The sequence below is a fragment of the Cryptomeria japonica genome, chromosome 10 (assembly GCF_030272615.1).
Source record: "Cryptomeria japonica chromosome 10, Sugi_1.0, whole genome shotgun sequence".
Lineage (NCBI taxonomy): Eukaryota > Viridiplantae > Streptophyta > Pinopsida > Cupressales > Cupressaceae > Cryptomeria > Cryptomeria japonica.
In genome coordinates, this window is record NC_081414.1 from 77,043,376 (window position 1) to 77,064,758 (window position 21,383).

At 38.7% G+C, this 21,383-nt stretch overlaps 1 protein-coding gene and 1 long non-coding RNA gene across 3 annotated transcripts in view; one reads left to right on the forward strand and one right to left on the reverse strand.

Annotated features, from left to right (window-relative positions):
- The window catches only part of LOC131033236 (DNA (cytosine-5)-methyltransferase CMT1), a 192,154-nt gene that overhangs the window by 131,186 nt on the left and 39,585 nt on the right, over positions 1–21,383 (forward strand). For both annotated transcript variants that reach the window (XM_057964407.2, XM_057964408.2), the window contains 5 exons: positions 73–315; positions 590–676; positions 16,577–16,645; positions 16,766–16,852; positions 16,999–17,086. In XM_057964407.2, the coding sequence (XP_057820390.2) occupies positions 73–315; positions 590–676; positions 16,577–16,645; positions 16,766–16,852; positions 16,999–17,086 (574 nt within the window). The remainder of the gene's footprint in view (positions 1–72; positions 316–589; positions 677–16,576; positions 16,646–16,765; positions 16,853–16,998; positions 17,087–21,383) is intronic.
- The window catches only part of LOC131033237 (uncharacterized), a 62,968-nt gene that overhangs the window by 3,280 nt on the left and 38,305 nt on the right, over positions 1–21,383 (reverse strand). The window lies entirely within an intron of this gene.

Below are 21,383 nucleotides of genomic sequence, written 5' to 3' on the forward strand. Positions count from 1 at the left end.
CTGTGAATCTTCTTTTACTACATTGGTTGGCCCAAGTGTATTCCTTTACTAAACTATACATCTGATGGACAGGGTGATGTTGATGTTATATGTGGAGGACCACCGTGTCAAGGAGCAACTGGGTTAAATCGTTTTCGCAATGTGGCAGCTCCACTTGATGATCCACAGAATTACCAGATTGTTGTATTCATGGACATAGTTGATTTTTTGAGGCCACGATTTGTACTGATGGAAAATGTTGTAGATATATTGAAGTTTGCAGGAGGAATTTTAGGAAGATATGCTCTTAACCGACTAGTAAAGATGCATTATCAGGTGTGTCTCTTCAATGTTATGTAGCGTAAGCATTTTAAATTGATTTGATTGGTTGGCTCTACATGTTTTTTCTAATCTAGTTACTTGTTACATAATTTCACTTTTTAATTTTAATGAAATCATCTTTTGATTAATTTGCTACGACAATATATTCTCTCTGATCCTTATTATAGTTTATAATGTTCACATACATTATGTACATTTTACTTTTATCAATGGATGAAAATAAATGTAAAATTAGTCATTTTTAATTGTTTATTCTCTCTTGTTGCAGGCTAGACTAGGCATGATGGTAGCTGGTTGCTATGGCATACCACAATTTCGTATGCGTGTGTTTTTATGGGGGGCTTCTCCATTAGAGGTATTGAAATATCAATATTAATGGCCTTTATGTGAAAGGGAGATAAATAAATTTTTCACATGTTTACTAATTAAACTAACAAGTTTGGTTAATTTAATTGGACGCTAAAGCTGGGTTTTTGCAAAAAAGAAATAAAGAGATAGGCATATGCTTACTTTTGTGCTGCTAGCTATGGATCTCGTTATTTGAAAAAAGTACAAAGAGGGACAAGGAGCATGGAACATGGTTTAGTATTTGCAATGCGGATGCCTAACTAGAAAGTAGTAACAGAGGGAAATTTTTGATACAAGTGCTAGACTGATTAAAAACAAGATCTGGGATATTTGTGCCATTATGGAGGAGTCCACTTGGTTGTGGAACTATCCTTTGCCACAAGGGGTCTGTACAACTATCGGTTATCCTGCAAAATGATCAATAAATAAAAGGAATAATAGAAATAACAATGAAGGTTAGAAATACAAAATTGTAGAGTAAAATGTTAGATTGAAAGCAAGAAATTTATGTCTGGCACATAAAAAGTTGGGTTTGTACAACTATTTGTTGAAACTAAAAGGCTTGAATGGAGTTTCAACAGGTAGTCGATAGATTGTTTGTGTGTGCACATATCCTAGACGTGTTGTGTTAGGAAGGTAAGTGCAGTGCGTTAAATGATAGCAATATAGTAAATAATATCTAGAAATGTTACCACTATGCTTGTGTGGGGATTAACCAACAAGATGAAATCATTGGTAGTGTCAAAGAAATAAGATAGCAATAAGGGTTTTCATAAAATAATGCTTAAATCAAAAGGAAGATTGTCTTCTTCTTGAGAAGAAGAAGAGGAACAATATAGGTGTTCTCACCCAAAATTTATTCGATAAGGAGCAATAACTTTTGGGGTAAATACAAATTGGAGGAACATACAGAAGATTTTGCCCAAATATTGTTGAAGAAGGGGCAATAATATTTGAGGAATAAAAGAATGTAGAAGAAGAACTTATCCTCATTCCAAGAAGAGGAAAAGAATAATAAACTAGAGAATAATATAGAAGGATTTAGTCTTTTCAAGAAGAGGGAAACTGTGATAATCGGATATTCAAAATACTATTTAGAAATTTTGAGGGAAACTTGCGAGGGACAATGGTGTAGGAAGAAAACCAATAATCCATAGATGATAGAATATAAAAGCTATACAAAATAAATTTATGGAATTTTACCAAAATGCATGTGACGCAATGCGAGGAAGGAGGATTTTGTTTTGCATATAGGAATGTTGCCAATCTTGTAGTCAAGAAGATCCAAGAGCCAAAGAAAGCTAATAAGACTGCAAGAGGAGAACCCAACAAAAGAAAGCTAATATTAGAATATTAAAATAATGTTAATTTTAGTATTAATGCTCAATAGTGTATATTCTATTTTAGAAAGATCTTCTACAATCTTCTCAGCAGTTTCTTATTAGAAACTTGCTATTCTTGTAAATACTCTTGTATTATTTATGAGCGTCTTGCTCATTCTGTAAATCAATCAATTCTTTGAAATCCATTGCGTTATGGTATCAGAGCCTGAATAAAGAATTTGTGAATTCTTTTCCGAGATTTTTCGGGCCTCTTAGTTTTGTTGCAGATTTTCGAAAAAAAAATTTCAAGAGTCCGTTTTGGACTGTGTTTATGCTGTGTAATGGGATTCTTCCTGTTTGCGTCTGTCTGGCAAGGGTTTTCGGCATTTTTCGGCACGGTACAGACCTGCCATTTTTTCTGCAACCTGCAACTTGGTCAAACCCGCATTTTTTGACTTTCGGCTAGGGTTTTGACCCTCCAGATTCAGTCGAAATTTTTTTCTGAGTACAGATTCGTGGTGGGTTTTTTCGAGATCTCAACTGGGTTGTCAGAATTTTTGGGTGCCTTGATTTTTGAGCCAACGGATCTAGATTCTGACAATAGATTCCTTCTGGGTTTTTCGCAAGGATTTCTGGGTTGTCTTCGGATTTTTCTGGTCAGTTGAAAAATATTTCTTGAAATTCGTGCCAGTCGTACTTCATTTTTTGAACTCTGTACCTACATCTGCCTCTGTTTTTGCAGTGCGATTCAAAAATTTTGAATTCTGTGCCAACACCTCTTCTCAGTTTTTTTTCATTTTCAGTGCATTGGGAAACGTGCAAATGGCTTCTCTAACCAACCTGATGTTAGAAGGCAGTCAACGCTTTAATGACAACAATTACAACATCTGGAAACAGCGTATGTTGACCATTTTCTAATATAGGCGTCTTGACCAATTTGTTTTGGGAAAAAAGCTCAGTCCTGGTACACCTGGTGCAGATCAAGATAAGTTTGATGAACGCAATCGGGAGGCAGTTATGCTTCTCAAACTCTCCGTGACTGATAATCAGTTACCGTAGATTCCTTCCGACAAGACAGCTTCCGACATCTGGAAGCATCTGAAGGAATTGCATGAGACATCCGACAAGAGCCGAGCATTCTTTCTGAAGAATCAGCTGTTCTCCATCATGATGGACGAACGCATGTCCTTACAGGAACACCTCACGAGGATCAAGGACATTCGAGATTAGCTCGAAGCTATTGGTCGGACTATGGAGGAAGAAGACATGGTAGTAATCACTCTGAAAAGTCTTCCGAAATCATATGAACACTTCATTGAGACCCTCAATATTACTTCAACTAATGTTGACCTGAAGTTTTCAGAATTGTGCACCAAACTTTTGCAGCAGGATCACTGGAAACAACATTTTGGTAGTAGTACTACGTCAACCTCCTCGAAAAATGCCTTTACAGCCAAATCCTTTCACAAGGATAAAGGCAAATTTCAGTCCTCTCAGTGTTTTCAGTAGAAAGGCTCTTCTCAGACACAGGATGATGCTAAGAAGAAGAATGTGCAGTGCAATTACTGTCACAAGTTCAACCACATGAAGAAAGATTGTCGTCAGAGGCTCGCTTCTGAACAAAAGAAGCAGGGAGGGTCACACCAAAAGGCGCATGTTGCTGAACATTCCGAGCAGAAGGAGTTTGCCTTTTATGCCTTTATGGCTAAGAGGTCTTCAGATCATGCCAGGTCTTCTGCTTGGTACATCGACTCTGATGCGTCACGTCACTTTTCTTATCAGCGTGACTGGTTTACAAACTTCTCATCTTTCAGTGATTCCGTTGTATTCGGCGGAGGTGAGGAGTATACAGTTGTTGGCGAGGCACTGTTCAGATACAGTCTGGTGGCAGGAATCTCATCTTCCTGAATGTGTACTATGTTCCTGGTATGGAACTTAATCTGCTCTCTGTCAGTCAGATTATGAGGAATTCTCCTCAGCTAGATGTGGCGTTCAGTGCTCACAAGTGTTCCATCATTGATCGGGAGACTCGTCTTACTGTTGTTGTTGGTCTAGAGGATCATGGCCTATACAGGCTTCTTGACACTGGTGATTCCCCTAAAGTGGCTCTGGCAGCTCGTGTTTCCCCTCTCAGCACTTTGTGGCATCAGAGATATGGACATCTCAACATTCAGTATCTCTCTCAGCTATCTCGGGAGGGACTTGTTTCAGGGTTACCTGATATTCAGACTCAGCATCTTGGAGTATGTGGCGCCTGTCAAGCTGGCAAACAGCATTGGACTTCATTCACACATGGAGAGTCTTGGCGCGCATCTAAGGTACTTCAATTACTTCATGTTGATATTTCTGGTCCTATGAATACATCTTTTGTTACTCGTTGCAAATACTTTTTGCTTATTGTAGATATTTTAGTAGAAAGATGTGGGTGTACTTTCTTAAACACAAATCTAATGTATTTAGTATCTTTCAGAAGTTTAAGACCTTAGTTGAAAAAGAGTCTGGATGTAGCATCATTACTCTTAGGACAGATAACGGGAGGGAATTTTGTTCTTCTGCATTCTCCAACTTCTGTGATACCCATGGCATCAAACGCCAGTTGACTACACCCTACACTCCTCAGCAAAACAGTGTTGTCGAGCGTCGCAATCGTACGGTTGTTGAGATGGCTCGCTCAATGTTACAACACAAGAGTGTTCCGAATCAGTATTGGGCTGAAGCAGTGTTTACTGTTGTCTACCTCCTTAACCGTTTCCCTACTCAGGCTGTTAAGGGGAAAACTCCAGAAGAGGTTTGGTTTGGTCGGAAGCCTAAGATCAGCCACCTGAAGGTTTTTGGCTCTGTTGCCTATGTTTGGATTCGAGATGCTAAGCGCTCCAAGTTGGATTCCAAAAGTCAGAAACTCATGATGACAGGATACAATGATCACCATAAGGCCTACAGACTGATAGATATAGACACTAAACGTCTTATCTTCAGTCGTGATGTTGTATTTGATGAAGATAGAGGATTCTTTCAGTCCCCTTCTTCTGAGCAGTGTTTTGAGGATCAACCTCACAGTGTTCTTCTTCCATTAGGTTCGCCTAATGGGAGGGATGATGCAAAATCCATTTTCGATGATGCACTACCTGAGTTCCCTCCAGAGAATAATCCTCCTCCTGCTACTCCTGTTCCTGATCCTGAGCCTCTTCTAGCTCCTCCAGATGTTAGCACTTCTACTCTCCGGCCTAAATGGTGGGCCAAGACCATTGGTGATCTCAGGGATACTGAGCTCATTGAGGGTAGAACCTCCCGTAATAAGAGCAAACAACAGCATACAGTCAATTTTGCTCTCATGGCTAACATACACAGTGTTTTTGAGCCTCAGACATATTTAGAGGCTAAAGGTATACCTGAGTGGGAACAGGCTATGGAAGCTGAGTTCCAGAGTCTTCAGAAGAATCACACTTGGGCCCTTTCTAATCTTCCTTCAGGGAAGAAGCCCATTAGCTGCAAATGGGTGTACAAAGTAAAATACAAAGCTGATGGAACCCTAGACAAGTATAAGGCTCGTCTTGTTGCTTGTGGGTTCTCATAGAAAGAAGGCATTGACTACGAGGAGACTTTTGCTCCTACAGCCAAAATGAGTACCGTACGGCTCGTTCTTGCCTTGGCAGCCCAATTCAGTTGGAAAGTCCATCAGATGGACGTCAAGAGTGCTTTTCTGAATGGTGACTTACAGGAAGAAGTCTACATGACGCAACCCCCAGGATTCAAGGTTGTTGGTCAAGAACAGAAGGTCTGTAGACTAGTCAAAGCACTCTATGGTCTGAAACAAGCTCCTTGGGCTTGGTACATGAAAATTGATAAGTACCTGACAGATCATGGTTTTAAGCGGAGTCCATCTGATGCAAACCTGTATATCAAGCATACTAGTAATGATGTTCTGTTTGTGGTTGTCTATGTGGATGACTTAATCATTACTGGCAGTTCCAGTTCAGCACATTTGATCACTGGGATCAAACAGGATTTGTGCCGCACCTTTGACATGACAGATTTGGGACTTCTACATTACTGCTTAGGAGTTGAAGTCTGGCAGACTGAGAACAGTATCTTTCTCTCTCAGTCCAAGAAGAGGAAAAGAATAATAAACTAGAGAATAATATAGAAGGATTTAGTCTTTTCAAGAAGAGAGAAACTGTGATAATCGGATATTCAAAATACTATTTAGAAATTTTGAGGGAAACTTGCGAGGGACAATGGTGTAGGAAGAAAACCAATAATCCATAGATGATAGAATATAAAAGCTATACAAAATAAACTTATAGATTTTTACCAAAATGCATGTGACGCAATGCGAGGAAGGAGGATTTTGTTTTGCATATAGGAATGTTGCCAATCTTGTAGTCAAGGAGATCCAAGAGCCAAAGAAAGCTAATAAGATTGGAAGAGGAGAACCCAACAAAAGAAAGCTAAGAGGATTAAAAATGAACAATAAAGAGAGACAAAATGTTACAATAGGAGTTATTTTATAAACAAAACATTAGATCACATTGGAAAATATAAAGTTAAAATCTTTGAGATGTTTTTGTGATCACATATTAGTTTGGGCATAATCAGATTAGTAAAAATAATAGAAATCAAGTTAGAGCAAAGTAAGAAAAATAAACATTAAGCAACCATTAAGAGAGGAAGGCTTAGGCTTAGCATAAAATTAGGCTTTAAATATGCAAAGGGAATGGATATTATAGACAAAATATAGGATAGAAATTGTAAAGTATGCCCATTATTATGTTTTGATAGTATGAAGTGTTTGTCGTCTTGAATGGTTATAGGTGCTGGTTGGTCAATGTTTGTGTTCCTCTTGGCAATCATTGGGTCTATTAAATAGATTGTGTATTGTCAAGGAAGGTAGTATGATCAGATTAACTTTGATCCTTGGTTGACCATCTCTAGTATTCTTCTGTAATAATTTCATGTGCAAATAAAGATATACTTTACTCATGTATTTGGTATGCATTATCATCTCTATTATTAATTCATGTATTCATTTTATCAAATAAACTAGTAAACATTCGGCATCATTGCCATAAGAAAAATTGGGTCCAAAATAAAAGATTCATGCCCTTAGACCCCAATAAAGGCAAGAAGAAACCACAAGGTGGTCAAGACCAAAAGATCAAGTGATGTTTAAGGATTGTAGAGCAAAGGGAATGGAAAAAATTATGAGAAACATTTGTAGAAAATACAACCGCATGATTCCCAAGTTAGAGCCCTTCCAGAGTGGGTCCTCAATTTTTGAAATTTTCATTTTTCCCACTTTAAGCTAAAAAATTTCCTAGGGTTTTTGCAACTTTCGATTAGGGTTTTGACCCTTCAATTCAAGTTGAAATTTTATTCTGGTTGCAGATTCTTGGTGGGTTTTTTGAGACCTCATCTGGCTCGTCGTCAAATTTTTTTGGGTGCATCGTTTTTCGTGCCTCGATTTTTTAGCCATCGGATCTACATTTTGTTTTCAAATTCTTGGTGGGTTTTTCGAGAGTTTTTTTGGGTTGATCTCAATTTTTTTTGGGTGCCTCGTTTTCCATGCCTCAAATTTTGTGCCAGCGAATTTGCCTTGGAATTTAAAAACAGTTCGCAATTTTTGCTAATTCTATGGACATCAGGAATTTTGTTGTCTTTTGGGCATCGTTTATTCTGTTTTAAGTTTGCAAAAAATTTTAATTTATGGGTTTCTTCCAAACCTCGAAAATCATGCCTTGGAATTCATCCCAGAATTCTCCTATAGGGTTTCAGTTTTTTCAACAGCTACTTATATTCTGATTTTTTTTAAATCAAATTCTTATGTCTCTTGCTTTCACTCAGTTGAGCTCGATCAACCTCGGTTTCCGTGATGGCATCTTTGACCAACATCATGTTGGAACACAGACAGAAGTTCAACAGCTGCCACAACACCTTGAAACAGTGCATGTTCACGATATTTGAATATCGTTGCCTTGATCAGATTGACTTAGGCCAGACCTCGTCCAACAGGTCGAGGGTTTTCACATTTTTTTTCCTCAAAAATTGTTCGCAAGGTTTAGAATTTTTTCCTTAAAGATTATTATCTGTCATCTGCAAAGCTTATGTGGGTTTTCTAATTTTTCTCCACAAAAAATCATGGGAGGGTTTTGCTTGATTTTTTCCTCAAAAATCAAAGAGTGTTGTTTTACCACGTGATGTCTACTATTTCACCACATGAGGTTTGTTGTTTTACCACGTAATGTCTAGTATTTTACCACGTGATGTTGTCAGGTGTTTTCCCGCGTGATGTATGGTGTTTTACTGCATGATGTTTGGTGTCTTACCACGTGATGTTTTGGGCCTTTCCATGCGAAGTTTCAGGGTTTTGTTCGATTTTTTCCTCAAAAATCATTTCAAGGTTTTTTACCATTTTTTCCACAAAAATGATGATTTGTATCTTCAGTTTTGCAGGGTTCGCCAATTTTTCCTCAAAATCGTGGTTTCAGGTTTCAGTTTGGTTAGCCAACATCAGGTTGGATGGATTCTGGTATTCTTGGTCATTAACATGTTGCAGATCTAGGGAGGGTCTCTGCAACCAAAGAAACGGGACTCAGACTCGGCTCGGACTCGGTAAGGCCGAATCAGACTCGGACTCGAGACTCGGAGTCAGACTCGGCTGGACTCGGGAAAGTGAAAAACTCAAGAAATTTAGAGAATTTTAAAGATTTAAAAACTTGTTTTAGGCACCCTTTATTGAATACACCTTAAAGACACAATAACATCATCAAACTTGGCTCATTTGATTACATACACAAGTATACATCAATCACATAAGCATAAACGCAAATTGTAGCTGAAGGAAATAACAAACTAAAACATAGATATATAAATATTGTCAAATGTATAAAATATTACAAAACTCATGGAATAAAAAATCTATGTCATCATCAAATGTTTCAGACAAATACCAAAGGTAAATACAACTACAAGCCTATGGCTCAGAGGAGCCTGCACTCACCGGCCCCGGCCCCCTACAAAGGTGTCTAAGGTAGGTCCTGGATGATTCGACAGCCATAGCCGCTCCCCATGACACCATGCCATGCTCACCAACATCAAGAACACCCGTGTCACTATTTGCCTCTGAATCTCCTGTCTGTGCTCGTGCTCTCCGCTCCTCCTCTGCCATGGCTACAGTCTCAGCCTCTATATCTACTTGGTCGATCCAATCAGTGTCAGACTTGGAGGTTAAATTTTCTCTACTTCTATCAACGCAGTTTCCCCCCATATTTTTCACGGGGTCGAGGGGCAGCACCCCACGAGGCCAAAAAAACTTATTATTTAATAAAGGCGTCGGGTGTTATTTTTTTGTTGGCTGACATGTTGTAACCCTAATTTTTCTCATTCTCAGGCGAAGGTTGTAGTGAACAAAGACAAGACTATTCATTCTAAAAAAACTTTTTAAAATGTTTTTTTTGTCAGTTTACTTAACCCAACCAGTAGCCGAGTTTCAGGCTCGGGACTCGCCGAGTTTGGCGAGTTTTTGCCAAACTCACCAACTCGGCAAGTCTGCTCGCCAGACTCGGACGAGTCCGAGTCCTAGAGACTCGGCGAGCATGTCTCAAACTCGGACTCGCCGAGTCTGTCGATTTTCTGGCAATTTTCGTTTCTATGTCTGCAATAGAGTGTTCTTTTCGTTTGTGATCAAAAGCCCTGCAATGTCTTCTATAGGGTAGTTAGCAGATAGAATGACTATCAAGGGAGGGTATTAGAATATTTAATTGTATTTTAGTCACCTATATTTAGTTCCTTGTTTAATGGTCATTTAGCTTTTAAGTTAATTAGCTTTTAAGCTTTATTTAGCATTTAACTTTTTCTTTTTAGTTAATTAGCTTTTAAGTTTTATTTAGCGTTTAGCTTTTTAGTAGTTCACTTTAAACGACTTGTTCTTAATTTTGAACATCGTCCTTGTAATCTCTATATACGTTTGTAAATTGTTGAATAGATTATCCGATTATTGAATCATTCATTCAATTTATTTTTTAGCTAGGTATGAATGCCTAGTACGGCCTGAAGATAGATAAAAATCTGATTGGAAACTTTGCAATGAAACCCACATGCCAATCTTAGAGAGGTACGGCCAAGCTATGTAAGGTAGAGTTGGCTTAGGAAGTGATTAATTGTAATTTCCCCAATTTTAGCCTTTAGGCTAATAGGTGTTTGTTGTGCGAATCGCACACCCATCCCCGTCTTGGATAGGGACCCCCCGGTTTGTGCCTTTCTGTCTTTGCGGAAGAGGAAGGGGATATGAAGGGTCAAGTTGATGACTGATAGAGTCTGGAATGTCATCTTGATCCTCAAATGCCCTGAAATTTGGCTAAGTCTGGAATGTCCTGATCCTGAAATTTGACTAAGTCTGGAAAACTGAGGAATCCTCCAAAAACTAGAATTTGCAATATAAGTCCGAAACCACTCTCAAACATCCTGAAAGTATATATGGAATATAACTCACTTATACTTAATGTTATATTCCATAAAATGATCCTTCGGCGAGATCTTGACAAACTCGCCCAAGTGCCCAAGCTCGCACTTCTTGAGGAAAAAGTTTAAAATCGCCAATTTCAGACCCTGGGGCTAAAATGTGAAAAGGTTCAAAAGTTGCCAAAAGCCCCCAGAGGTCCGAATTTCACTTAAGTCCTCCAATTTCGAACCCTGGGGCCGAAATTTAAAAATGTGGAAAAGTTGCAAAAAGACCTTTTAGGTTCGAATTTCACTTAAAGTGTCCAATTTCGGACCCTGGGGCCAAATTCAAAATTTCCCAAAAGGTGCTTTAGGTCCAAAAATGCTTGAAAAGTTGCAAAAAGCCCCCAGAGGTCCGAATTTCACTTAAGTCCTCCAATTTTGGACCCTAGGGCAAAAACTGGAAAATGTTGAAATGTTGCAAAAAGACCCTTTAGGTCCGAATTTCACTTAAAGTGTCCAATTTCGGACCCTGGGGCCAAATTAAAAATTTCCCAAAAGGTGCTTTAGGTCCGAAAATGCTTGAAAAGTTGCAAAAAGCCCCCAGAGGTCCAAATTTCACTAAGTCCTCCAATTTCGGACCCTGGGGCCAAAATTTAAAAATGTGGAAAAGTTGCAAAAAGCCCCCAGAGGTCCGAATTTCACTTAAAGCGTCCAATATCAGACCCTGGGGCTGAAATTCAAAGTTGTATAAATTTGCAAAAAGGTGGTCTAGGTCCGAAAATGCCTCCAGTTCGCTAAAAACGCTTAAAACTCCGAAATTCGCCAAAAGGCGTTAAAAATCGTGAAAACTCCAAATTGACGAAAACGATGAATGGTCCAAAGTTTACTTAAAGTTCCGCAAAAAGCGTCAGAGGTCCGAAATGCTTTATTTTGGCGAAAACTCCAAACAATCCGAAATTCGCCATAGAGCCTAAAGTCGCAACACGTATAAGGCAAATACAAGGGATTCAAGATTGGCAAAGTCTCCCATTTCTCCAAAAATCACAATGTAGCAAGTGCATTAGGCAACAAAACGTGAAAAACCGTGGAGTTCGTAATTTAGAAGATGGAGACGTGAAGTTTAAAGTCTACAAACCCCCCTCCCCATTCTCCGAAATTCACCAGAAAAGGCATGAGTGTTAGGATTTTAAAATTTGCAGAGGCTCTTCAAGCCTCTAGAATTGCGCTATAAGAAGTTTTCAAAACGCCATAAACCCATTCAAAACGCCCAAGACTCCAAAGGTAAAATCACGCAGAAGTAAATCCCCCAAACACTATCAAGACCAAGGATCAGATTTCACATTCGAAGAGAAAGGAGAAGCATTTTCAAGATACATCTCACAAAGAGCTTCTCAAGCCAGACGTCATAATTAAATTTAATGTTTGTTAAATTAAATTATTTAATTTTTCAAATTGATTTAATGAAATGAAATTGGTTGATTGATCGTAGGACGTCATTAGAGAACCAGGAGAAAGACCTGAAACGCAAATCGAAGAAGGATCGCAATCAAGGCCAAGCGCTGAAAACTGGAAAAGAAAAAAGATGTGGGAACGTGCTGCAGAAGCGCAAGATCAACCAAACATTGGGAACCGTGCCGCTGAACAAAGATGAAGTCCACCACTGGGACCAAAGACCAAAGAACACTCTGAATGCTCCAAGTCTATGCATTCTCAAGAAAGCACATAGCTGGATTTAATTCCAGGAATTCAATTTCTAAAAAGCTAAAACTGCTTTATTGTAAACTGCCTATGGGTCCCGCACAAGATATTTTTGTGGATAACTATTCCCAACAACCAAGAAGATTGGATAGACCTGAATTAAAGCCAAATAGTGGCAGGTAGTTGAGATAGTTGCTGGTTGGATAACTGAGAATTAATTCGGCATGGGTTAAAGCTGCCAGCTTCTGGAAGGCAGATCAGGACCCTTGGATGCAGTCCATCCTAGCCTTCGATTCAAAATTGTAATATCTATAAAAGGCAGAGGCCTTTCTTTTGTAAAGGGTAAGATGGTTAGGTAGTTAGAGATTGTTAGATAGTTAGATTTAAGAGTTAGAATAGGTTAGATCTTAGCAGTGGCATAGAGATGTTGCAGAAATTGTTGTAATAGGCTGCTGAAATCAATATATAGACATTGAATTGGTGTTTATTGTCTTGTTTTCATCCTGTTTGCATGGTTTCTCTCAGCATTTTAGATAGATCTTTCTATTTTGGGTGTGCAGGTATTTGATAGATTCAGGCTCATACCATTGAGGATATACTGATTGTGTATCCTTTTGTATGGTTAACCTGAGCCTTTAATTGTGCTTAGTTCAATTGCAAGTGTCTGTCTGAGCTGCGCCAAAATTGGGTGCTTAGTCGTGCATCTCCAGTCTGAAAATCTTCCAAGTCCCTTTGAAGATTGCACCATTCCTGCAAGGTTGTGAGCTATTATGGCCAAGCAGGAATTGGTTATGTTGAATCCGTCTACCCGCATACCTGTGTTGTTAGTTTTAGATCTCCTAACCCTTTCCTTTTGCTCTTTATTGCGTAATTCGAGAATCACAACAGACCAGGTTGTTGCAAATCGTAAGTCCCCTTGTGTTTCCAGCAAAAACACATCAAACCACTAAGTAGTCCCGCAGTCAAGACCTGACAATCAAAACCTTGAGGTCATCCCCTTTGATCAAACCAAAAACAGCATTAGGGACTTCCTTATCTCAAGAGAGGATATGATACTCAGCTGGTTATTCTATTCTGCGGGCCGTATGGAGTTTGCAGCAATGCGATTTCAGACACGTCAGCAGCGTTAGAAGGAGAAATTAATTAAATTAATTTCTTATAAAGTTATTAAAATAAATTATTTATTAAAAAGTGACTTTATATTTAATAAATTTAATTAAAAGTGACTAAAGTATAAAAATAAAATAATAATTAATAGTCACTTAATAAAAATAAATAAAGTGTACCTACCCCCTTCTAGAAGGTGTCTCATGACGAGTTATGAAAAAAGATAAATAGAAGAGGGAGATGGGGGAGAAAGCAAACTTGAATTGTGAATTGTTGATTGAATTGGTTTTGTAGAACCAAGTTGGCATCTGCAAACTAAGGGTCTTTGGGAACGGAAACTCCCATTGATCGCATAACTGAGAGGGTGAAAGATCTCTCGAGGAGTTGCATAGAGGAGGTGATATTTCAGTCATCTCATTTGAGATTATTGAGTTCATATCAGATTTTGTGTGGTTGTGCTTCAAACTCATATTTAGAGATCACCTTATTGATACATTCATCTTTGTGCAAGACTAATTTGGCGATATCCTCTTGGCAATAAGGCGACTTAATTCTGGAAATTGGAGGCAGATTGAAGACTTTTCACCTTGCTGTGACCAGTGGTCGTGAACAGTGCCGTCGCTACAGTGGTCATGAACAGTAGCAGACCCACATTTTGATTCATATCTCTTCATTGATGCATCGATTTTGGCCAGTGATGATTGCAGATTGAAGGGGACATCTAGGCGATTCCATTAAAGCATTTATTGGGTGTTTAGGGTGCCAATATTAATTTATTGGAGAGGCCGAACCTAGACTGGTCCACCACCTCCTTGTGCCATCAATCTCACCTTTAGACACTTCTTGTTGCCCAAAAATCATCAAAGAAGTCAAGCGCTGCCATTAGCAAGAAATCCAATCAGGTTGGAAGCAATTTGGGAGTCATCTAAGTGCAGTGACAGCGACATCTCTGAGGCATTTACTTACAGCAGTCAAGGCGGCAGTTCTTGTGGCATGATTTGACTAGAAGACAGCCGTTATTGCTCCCTTCATCATTGCAGATATCTCAGGTTCCTCGTTGCTCATTTTACATTACATTTTCAGTGGTTAAAATAATAATATCAGTCTTATGTTTTCAGACAGATCTGAAAATGTATGTGTCTCAGTAATAAATGCATAGATGTAAATCGGCTTATGTAATAAAGCTTTTTGTCTCATATATAAACAATTAGAAGGCTACCTCACTGGGTGTCATTGTCTAAAGATGTTGGCCAACTGTTTGTAATTCTGTCAGTCTGCTGTTCCATTAATTCATGAACACTCTTGATGCCATATAATCATATATTGGGAAAGTAGTGTTGTTTGGTCATCCTATATCATTCAAATTATGTTATATTAGCCCTCTTATTGTTGAAAACAAGAATCATTTGATAACCATTGAAGTTTGAAGTGGTTTGTGGCTGCATTTTGTATGATCAAGTTTTCTGAGGTTGAATGACATCTATTTGACAAAATGTCAGTTCATAGATATCATGTTATGAGCTTCACTTGTGATAGATTGCTGTCTATACTCTACATTTGGTCATCACACTTCATTTTCAGGTTATTAATGGATGATCTTCATTAAGTTTTGAGTGATCTATGTCCCTTATAACAAACTGAATTGAGAACAGCAAGCTAAGCACTTGTAAGACAAGTGTTTGACAAAATTCCAAAGGGGTCAAAAACTGAAATTTCATATCAGACTAGGTGAGGGAGATTACATTAATGGCCTCCAACCTGAAATAAATTTCTTCAATATGCCTTCAAACAACTCTGTAAACCCCTAAATAACTTTGGAAATCTGAAACAACTATGCCCTGGTATAATCCCTGAATGAGATTATCAACCGATTTCATCCTCAATAAGCTTGAATCTTCAATAGCCAACCCTTGCCCTCCAAAAAGCCTCATCAGTTTGCAACCAAGAATGAATTAACGAGCTCTCAAGAGCCCTTTTATATCCTTCTCAAAAACCCACGACTTGGAGGAAATGAAATGCACTTTCATAATTTCATTCATCTCAATTAATCATTTAATGTAGTTGGTGCCCACATAAAGGCTTAATAAATGACTTTATAATCATTAAAATAAGTTATGCAATTAATTCTCCTTATATCCCCTTAATATAAAGTCATTAATTTAATTAATATTATTAAAGTTGAAATTAATATTAATCATTAACTCTAATAAATGCCTACGTCGGAACATTTAATTAATTCTGCCAACTACCTAGTAATAGCCATGGTACCCTCTAACCGTCTAGATGACTTACTATAAATAGTATGGGACCTAATGCTCAAGAGACTTACTAAAAATAGTATGTACAAACGAAGCCTAAAAGACCTTTGGAAGGCAAACCACCAAAAAACTGAATCTCTGAGATGGAGAGTACCGAAATAAACAACCCAAGGATCAGCCAAAAAGCCCTGAATCACCCACAAATAGGCCCCCTAAACACTCCATTAGAATATGGGGACCAAAGTCATAGGCTAATCCATAAAAATAACCGATGCTTAGGAAGGCGCAAAAATGAGGACATTACGAAAAACATTTCTTTAAAGCACCTTTATAAAGTGACTCTTTATATTTCCCTTTTAATTTACATAAGTCACTTCATAAAATTAATAAAGTCAACTCATCCGAATTTTTATCTTGATTGAACAACTTTATTTAATTAATTAAATTATTCCCTGATTTAGCCTAAAATTAGCCGGCGGGAATTAAATAAGCTAAATGGGTCATTTAGGGCTACTCCTCGAAAGGGTACATTACAGTTTCCAAGTTAAACCTTGCATTAAAATTTTCAGAAATTTACAAAAAAAAAAGAGTTAAAACTTGTAAACCAACCAAGTTATTTCCAACCCAATATATACATTTCTTTATATTTTTATGTTATATCCACAGATGTTTCCTAGCTGAAACATACTGATGGCTAGGAAACATACTGAGTATCCTCAGAAAAAACACTGTTTCTGGCACCAATATCTGTCTTCTAGTCAATTAGCTATAGATGAAGCATGTAAAAAGGATACGTACACACTTTGGTCTGAGAAAAATATTTGGTTACAATTTTCTGAATTACATGATGGTCATTATTGCACGTGTCAGAGTAATGGGTACTGTACTACTGCCATTTTCATCTTAATTTGTAACTGAGAAAAATGATTGAATTGTTAAAAGTAATGCTATTATTAATACCTTTTGTCTTCAATAAGTCTTTGATCCTGAAATAAGCAGGAGATAGTGTACAGCCTTTAAGTAATATATAGTGATTTGTTCATGTGACCCATTAATTAAATTTGTGAGGAATTTTGGTTGCAGATTCTTCCACCATATCCTTTGCCAACACACGATGTTGTCATCAAAGGCAGTTTTCCTGTTAGCTGGGAGGTAAAAGGGTTTATATTTAACTTTTGAATTTACAATGGTTTGACCATGTTGCAGTTATTTTTATGTAGGTGAAAAAGGTACTTCATTTGAAAATCTGCATTATCTTCTTTCTTGTATCAGCACAATGCTGTCGCATATGATGAAATAGACAAGCCGCAACTGCGTGAAGCATTAGTTCTTGCTGATGCTATATCAGACCTGCCACCTGTAAGAGATATTTGTTACTTAACTTCATGTCATTTCCACAGCATTGAAACTATTTTTGAAAAGGGTTTGGCTCCATGCTTCTTCATTGCATTGATGTTTGTCATGTAGTTGCAGTTAAGAATTGTTGAGAGTCTTGGATGAGACAGGTCAAAAATTCTGAAGACAGGGATTGGATGCCATATAATAGGTCATGCCACTCAGATTTTCAATATCTTGTGAGATTGCCAAAGGAAGGTAAGAGGAGAGTAGAAACATAGCAAATCTCCATATAGCTTTTCACATGCACTGACGTATTTGCCATCAATCATATGTTTCTTACATTATTTTCCTACTACTTGGGTATGCACATTAAAAAGTATTTAAGGTTCTGGTACACTAAATAGTTACTAGTTTTAATTGTCTTGTGGTTCTTGTATATGAGAAACGGAAATCATTTTAGCATTTTAGAAGTAAACATTTGCAAGGAAGTCAAATCCTGTTAAATATTTATGATATGTATTTGAAAAATAAATTGAATGAATGATTCAATAATCGGATAATTACATTGAACGATATACACACGTATATATAGAGGTTACAAGACGAATGTTCTATAATTAGAACATAACGTTAAAGTAAAAGACCGTTAACCAAAACAAGTTGATCAAGGCAATGATACATAAAAAAAAAGTAAATGACCATTAACCAAGGAACTAAAAATAGGTGACTAACATAGAATTAAATATTCTAATACCCTCCCTTAATGGTCATGCTATCTATCACACCAAGTTGCCCTCTAAATTTGAGAAACTTTGTTGGGCTCAAGGACTTGGTGAGGATATCTGCAGTCTGATCTTCTATAGGAATGTATTGCAATATCACTGATCCATCTTCAACATGCTAGCGGATGAAATGACAATGAAGCTCCACATGCTTTGTCCGCTCATGGAAGACTGAATTTTTGGCTAATTTTAGAACCCCTTGATTATCACAAAACAAAGGAGTAGGTCTTGGTTGAGACATTTGCATGTCTGCAAGCATCCTACGTAGCCAAATTGCCTCACATGTTGCCTTGAGAGTTCCCCGATACTCTGGTTCGATCGAGGAAAGAGCTATTATCTGTTGCTTCTTGCTGGTCCATGTGACTGCACCTGTACCCAAGCTGAAAACATACCCAGAAGTTGACTTTTTGTCATCAACACAACCTACCCAATCTAAGTCTATGAAACCAACCAGCCTAGGATCTTTGCTTCTGCTGTACAGAATGCCAAAATCAAGAGTGCCCTTCACATATCTAAGCACACGCTTCGTTGCAACCCAATGTTCAACTTTTGGGGCTGACATGAAGCGAGAAATATAACTCACAGCATAACTAATGTCAGGTCTAGTGCCGGTGAGATAGATGAGGCTGCCCACTAGTTGCCTGAATGAAGACTTATCCACTACAGGTGAATCTGATTTGGCTGATAATTTGAGCCCTATCTCCATAGGTGTAGATGAAAGTTTACAATCTTGCATTCGAAACTTATCCAGTAGGCTCTTGGCATACTTTGACTGAGAAATGAATATGTGGCTATCAATCTGCCAAACCTCTACACTGAGACAATAATGGAGAAGTCCCAAATCTGTCATATCAAAATGTTGACACAAATTTTGTTTGACCTGCATGATCAGATGTGTTGCATTGCCAGTAATGATGAGATCATCAACATAGACTACTAGAAATAGAATATCATCACTAGTATGTTTGACATACAAATTGGGATCTGAAGGACTCCTCTGAAAGCGTTGATCAATCAAGTACTTATCAATTTTGATGTACCATGCACGAGGAGCTTGTTTGAGGCCATAGAGTGCTTTGACTAGTCTACATACCTGGTGTTCCTTACCGGCAACCTTGAAACCTGGAGGTTGCGTCATGTAGACTTCTTCCAACAAATCACCATTGAGAAAGGCACTCTTGACATCCATTTGATGGACTTTCCATCCAAATTGAGCTGAGAGAGTGAGGACAAGCCTAATGGTACTCATCTTGGCTGTGGGAGCAAATGTCTCCTCATAGTTGATGCCCTCTTTCTGTGAAAACCCTTTTGCCACCAACCGAACCTTGTACTTATCAAGGCTTCCATCAGCTTTATACTGACTTTAAACACCCATTTGCAGCCAATGGGCTTCTTTCTTGGAGGAAGATCAGACAATACCCAAGTGTTGTTTTTCAAAAGACTATGTTGCTTAGCTGTCATAGCCTTTTCCCATTCAGGTACACCTTTTAGCCTCTGTATATGTTTGAGGCTCATAAATACTGTGAATGTTGGCCATAAGAGCAAAATTAACTGTGTTTCTTGCTCTTACCCCTAACTGATCTACCCTCAATGAGCTCATCATCATGAAGATCACCAATGGTCTTGGCCCACCACTTAGGCGAAGAGTAGAAGTACCAACATCTGCTGTAAGATGAAGATTACCTGGAATATCTAGAGCAAGCTCCTCTGGATGTGGATCTAGAAGATCCTAAGGAAAGTCAGGGGGTGCAATGTCATGCCTGGGAGACCCCACAACTTCAGAGTCAGGTGGAGCTAAGGGAAGACGAACACCCATACTTACAGCCTTTGGAGGCTGATCCTCAGTGCTTAAATCATAAGAAGAAGGCTGAAAAGGCCCTTTTCTTCATCAAATACTACATCTCAACTAAATATGAGGTGATTAGTGTCTATGTCAATCAGCCGATATGCCTTGTGGTTGTCACTGTAGCTAGTGAACATCAATTTCTAACTCTTTGGATCCAGTTTGGTGCGCTTGGCATCTGGAATCCAAACATAAGCTGTAGAGCCAAAAACTTTCAAATGACTAATTTTGGGCTCCCTGCCAAACCAAGCTTCCTCTGGAGTCATCTTCTTAACGGCCTTTGTGGGAGACCGGTTCAAAAGGTAGACTACAGTGAAGACCGCTTCCGCCCAAAAGTGTTTTGGAACATTTCTATGCTCCAACATAGACCGAGCCATCTCAGTGACTGTACGGTTCCTACACTCAACAACACCGTTTTGCTGTGGGGTGTAAGGTGTGGTAAGTTGATGCTTAATGTCATGTGATGCACAAAAGTTGGTGAAGTCTATAGAACAAAATTCCTCTCCATTGTTGGATCGAAGAGTGACTATCTGACAGCTAGACTCTTTTTCCACTAAGGCCTTAAACATCTGAAACATGGTGAACACCTTTGATTTCTGCTTAAGAAAATAAACCCACATGCGTCTGCTTAAATCATCAACAAATAATAGAAAATACCTGCATCCAGTGACTGATGGAGTGTTCATGGGACCACAGATGTCTGCATGAACGAGCTGCAAGACCTTGGATGCTCTCTAAGCGTCTCCATCTGAAAACGGAGTCCTATGCTGCTTTCTAGCTTGACACGCTCTGCAAACTCCATGATTCTGAGTTTGAATCTCAGGTAATCCTACGACTAGATCCTCTCAAACCAACTGAGAGAGATAGTGGACATTGAGATGCCCATATCGCTAATGCCAAAGAGTGTTGATGGAAGTACTCCTAGCTGCCATGGCGAGCTCCTGAGAACTAGTAGAATCAACAAGTCTATAAAGACCATGATCCTCAATACCAACTGCAACTGTAGTGTGAGTCTCCCTATCAACAATGTTGCACTTGTGCAACCCAAAGACGACATCCAGCTGTGGTGAATGCTGCATAATCTGACTGACTGACAATAGATTGAGCTTCATACCAGGTACAAAGTATACATTGAGGAATATTAAATCCCTCCCACCAGATGAAATCTGAACATTGCCCTTGCCAACAACAGTATACTCTTTGCCTCCACCAAAGATCACTGAATCAGTGAAAGGCATGTACTCTGTAAACCAATCCCCACGATGTGTGAAATGTGGAGAGGCTCCAAAGTCAATGTACCAAGCTAATGATTGAACATCGTCAGAGGAGGTTTGGGCCATGAACACATAGAATGCAGATTCGTTCTGATCGGGATGTGTGGCAAAATTGGCTTTCTGCTTGGACCCTCCCTGTTGGATTGTTGGGATGCTATCAATTTCCGACAATCTTTCACCAAATGGCCATATATATGACAGTAGGAACACTATAAGCTCTTCTTTTTGGAAGACTGCAGAGGTTGACCTTGACCTTGTCCTTTCTGCTGGAAGGACGAACCCTTGTACTTATGCGAAGCTGAGGCTGTGAAAGCCTATTCAATGGATGAACTAGCGCTGCTTCCATCGATCCTGCTATAGCAGCTTGTTGCAGAGATTAGGAAACTTCAAATCAACACTAGAGGAGATATTGAGCGTATTAATTAAATGCTCGTAGGATCTGGGAAAACTTTTCAGCATGATCACTACCATATCCTCTTCCACCATGGTTCGGCCTATAGCTTCCAACTGATCACGGATGTCCTTGATCTTTGTAAGATGTGCCAGGATAGATGACTTCTCATCCATCATGATAGAAAACAACATATTCTTCAAAAAGAAAGCTCAGCCCTTGTCGGACATTTCATGAAGATCCTTCAAAAGATCCCAAATCT